Source organism: Seriola lalandi, unplaced genomic scaffold (assembly GCF_002814215.2).
Source record: "Seriola lalandi dorsalis isolate HSWRI2012SDOR001 ecotype SW California unplaced genomic scaffold, Sedor1 jcf7180002054898, whole genome shotgun sequence".
Taxonomy (NCBI): Eukaryota; Metazoa; Chordata; class Actinopteri; order Carangiformes; family Carangidae; genus Seriola; species Seriola lalandi.
The window spans coordinates 5203299-5206516 of NW_019525450.1; the positions used below are offsets into that span (position 1 = coordinate 5203299).

Consider the following 3218-nt stretch of genomic DNA (forward strand, 5'->3'; position numbering starts at 1 on the left):
GGGGGGGGGGGTTGTTCTGGGCAGATATCTCCATCTAAGCCCTGCGCTATAATTGAAATGGCGCATTTGGCTGCAGGCAGGTTGTGAGGGCGCTTTCTGCAGCAGCATGCATGCATGTCCATAGACGTCATTTGATTTTAATGGCCTGCAGGAAATTTGGCGTTACAACTCCAGACATTAAGGCAAGAAAGAGAGGGAGAGGAAGAGAGAGCAGGGACACGGGGGAAAATCACCGCATGAAACATATTGGTTCAAGGATATCTCTTCATTTTCAACATATTTTTTTACTGAGACTTTATCAACAAGTTACTGCTCCTTTATTAGAGGCGATGTTGCCTGAGTGAAGGACTATGGCAGCCCGCCTGGCTTTAAACTTTAAATTTAGGCTGGAGATGGAGATGGAAATGTATGCCTGCTAGCTGGAACTGCCTGGGGAACTATTACATCAGACGAAATGACAATGATTAAAATCTGCTTTTTGCTGCTCTAAATCTATTGAGCGACTGACAGTTGCCTCTTAGGTTTCCTTCACCCTCTAAATCACAACTTCACACCGTTAAGGGGAACGGTCTACTTTTTTTGCCGGAAAAAATTAGATAAGTTATTATATCTGTGCAGTCACAATTTCGGGAATAGGGGGTATCACGTTTTCTTCCTTGAGAAAATTGCCTGGGCGAGAGAGTGGAGTTGAGCTAATTGTAGCCTAATCCGTGGCCCAGAGGCGCTTGGGCAGCCCGGAGCAAGAATTTTCTTTTTTAGCTCTGCTCTGTTATTTAGAGACGGATTATTGGCTTTCTTCTTCTCATAACAAACCACAGGGGCAGTTTCATTTAGGCAAAAAGGCAGACAAGAAGCTGAAATACGAAGCAGGATTCCAACAAGAGCGCACATTTTTACGCGTATCCAAATAAGAGCAGAGAAGGGGAAGGAGATCATCTCATCTATGTTCAAGGTAAGGACGCTTCCTGTGCGCTTTGGTACAAAGAAGCTTGGTGGGGACAGGTCGATCCAGCCTTGCAATAGAGCCTTTAAAGCCACAGAGTCTCTTTGCAAGCAGTCCATCCCGACCGCAACCTAGTGTTTTTCAAAAAAAAAAAAAAAAACAGTTTTGTGTGTGGGATACAGAGCAAAGACTTGGCTGTTCCGTGCGGCAGTATATAGGTTCGTGCTGGAGCTGGATGGTGGTGTAGTTGTGTCGAGGGCATTTGGAGAAAATATTTGAAATTTTGGGGGGTTTACGCGAGCAGCAGCTGGGACTGGCCACCGGCACCGGATTTCTTCTGGACTCCCTACAATGTTTGAAACGGTAGGGTGAATTTTCAATATTACCGAATGCAATGTTTTTACGCACAGTAAGGGATAGTCTTTACAGTTTTCGAAGAGATTAGTTGAACTGGTGCTGGAGAGTAACGTGAAGTCCCCCCTCCTCTCTTTTCTCACAGACTGGACACTTAACACGTGTGCTTTTTATCAAACGGGTTATGAATTACACGTGTCGGGATTATGCTTTTAATTGTACAGCAGGAACAAGACGCCATATTGAGCTTTTGGGCGAATTAAAGGCAGAGCACACTGGCTTGCAGTGTTCCTGTGGAGTGGGATGTTGTATCGCATTGTTTTCCTATCTAAATGTTTCCCCTTGTGTATGGTTATTTATTTGAATTGTGGGCGATCGCAGTGCTCTGATGTTAATGTCACGAGTGTGAAATCGGCGTCAGTGTCTGATCAGGGTCAGTGGAGGGGAGCAGCGACAGCACTGCAGCTCTGAGGAGAAAGTTGATGCCTTTACAGCTGCTGGGATTTTGTGGAGGAATTTATCATACATGGTGTGTGCGTGCGTGTGTGTGTGTGTGTGTGTGTGTGTGTGTGTGTTTGTGTGATGAAGAGAGAGAGGGATCAAGAGAGACAGAATGTTGAAATGATTAAAAATTGTGATTGATGAAGATTTCGAGGATTTATGGATCTATTTTTTTCCACTTGGTCCTTTTTTTATAGGTCCATACATACTGTGATTTAATTGGTTAATTGACTGATTGGTTGAGAGAGAGAGAGAGAGAGAGAGAGAGAGAGAGAGAGAGAGAGAGAGCAGTGGTGGGACAGCCCGGTGTGTAGCCTTCTCCAAACTTCTTAAGTCTTTCCAAGTTTTTTCCTTCTTTTCCTGGGATTTGAAATGTAATCCCGTCCTCCTGTAATCGTATTAAACGAACATGATACTGCTGTGAGGCGGACACCACCCTGGAAAAAACAAAGCTCCAGTCTCTCTCCGTGGCCCGCGGCTGCTTCTCTCATGAGCCGCAGGGATGATCTGGACTTTCACAAACGGCCTTCAGTTTCCCAGCCATGACTGTAAACCAGTTCATATGTGCAACAGCAAAACTGATCGATTGTGCTGATTTACTGGAGGCTAAAATTGTTTTATGGTAATCTGTTTAAAGCCAGTTATGCAGCTGCGCTGTGAAGCTCAACGTATACATTTTTGCCTTAACTGCGTCAGGGAAGGTTTGTGATCCAACCACAGCCCGAGGAGTAACAGATGAGTCAGGATAAACTGTGACCTTTAGTCAGTGATCATTGGGAAAACCCAAAAAGTAGTTTCACAGCATCATAAATTTATTACCTTCCTTCAAAACAGCTCCTCATGTGACCTCACCCACTCCATCATGATTTACTCCTTCTAAGATTTGCACCGTGTCACATTATAAAGTGGCCAAACTGATGTTGGGTGGTTCACCTGCAGCTGTTGGCAAACAAATTACGCACGAGTGATCTGGAGACAAACGCGTCCTCCGCTTTGTCCAGAAGCATCGCGGGATCAAATGGCGGCGTATCGAAGTGAATTCAAAATATTTTCTCTCCACATTTGATCAGCTAATCAGAATCAGCTCCGCGCTGACCCCGGACTGCACCAGCGTGCTCCCAACAAACTGCCGCCAGTCACCTCCACAGACTGCAGCCTATCGCTCTGTAGACTCAGGCATTTATTATTTTTGTACGACGATTTCAAACATTAATCTTCTGATACTGAGCCGCAGCTCACACGGAGTATGATGACACTTCATTGTTTGGCCTGTGAATGTCTGTGTGTAGTTATAAAGTTATTCCCCATGTGCCGCAGCTTAGATCACAAGCGTCTGTAGTTACATGTCATGCGATCATCTTAATCTTTTGTGTGTTGAATGTATGTGTGTGTTACAAGGAAAAGTTGCCCCCCCCCCCTC

At 45.0% G+C, this 3218-nt stretch overlaps 1 protein-coding gene across 2 annotated transcripts in view; it reads left to right on the plus strand.

Moving 5' to 3' along the window:
* The first annotated feature begins 68 nt into the window (after positions 1 to 68).
* Positions 69 to 3218, plus strand: part of kctd15b (potassium channel tetramerization domain containing 15b) — a 28656-nt gene continuing 25506 nt past the window's right edge. The window contains exon 1 of one of the 2 annotated variants that reach the window (XM_023429729.2): positions 69 to 952. In XM_023429729.2, coding sequence (XP_023285497.1) covers positions 944 to 952 — 9 coding nt within the window. In that variant the 5' untranslated portion in view covers positions 69 to 943. Of the gene's footprint in view, positions 953 to 978; positions 1307 to 3218 lie in introns of those variants that run through there. The other variant, XM_023429728.2, reaches the window with a different exon arrangement.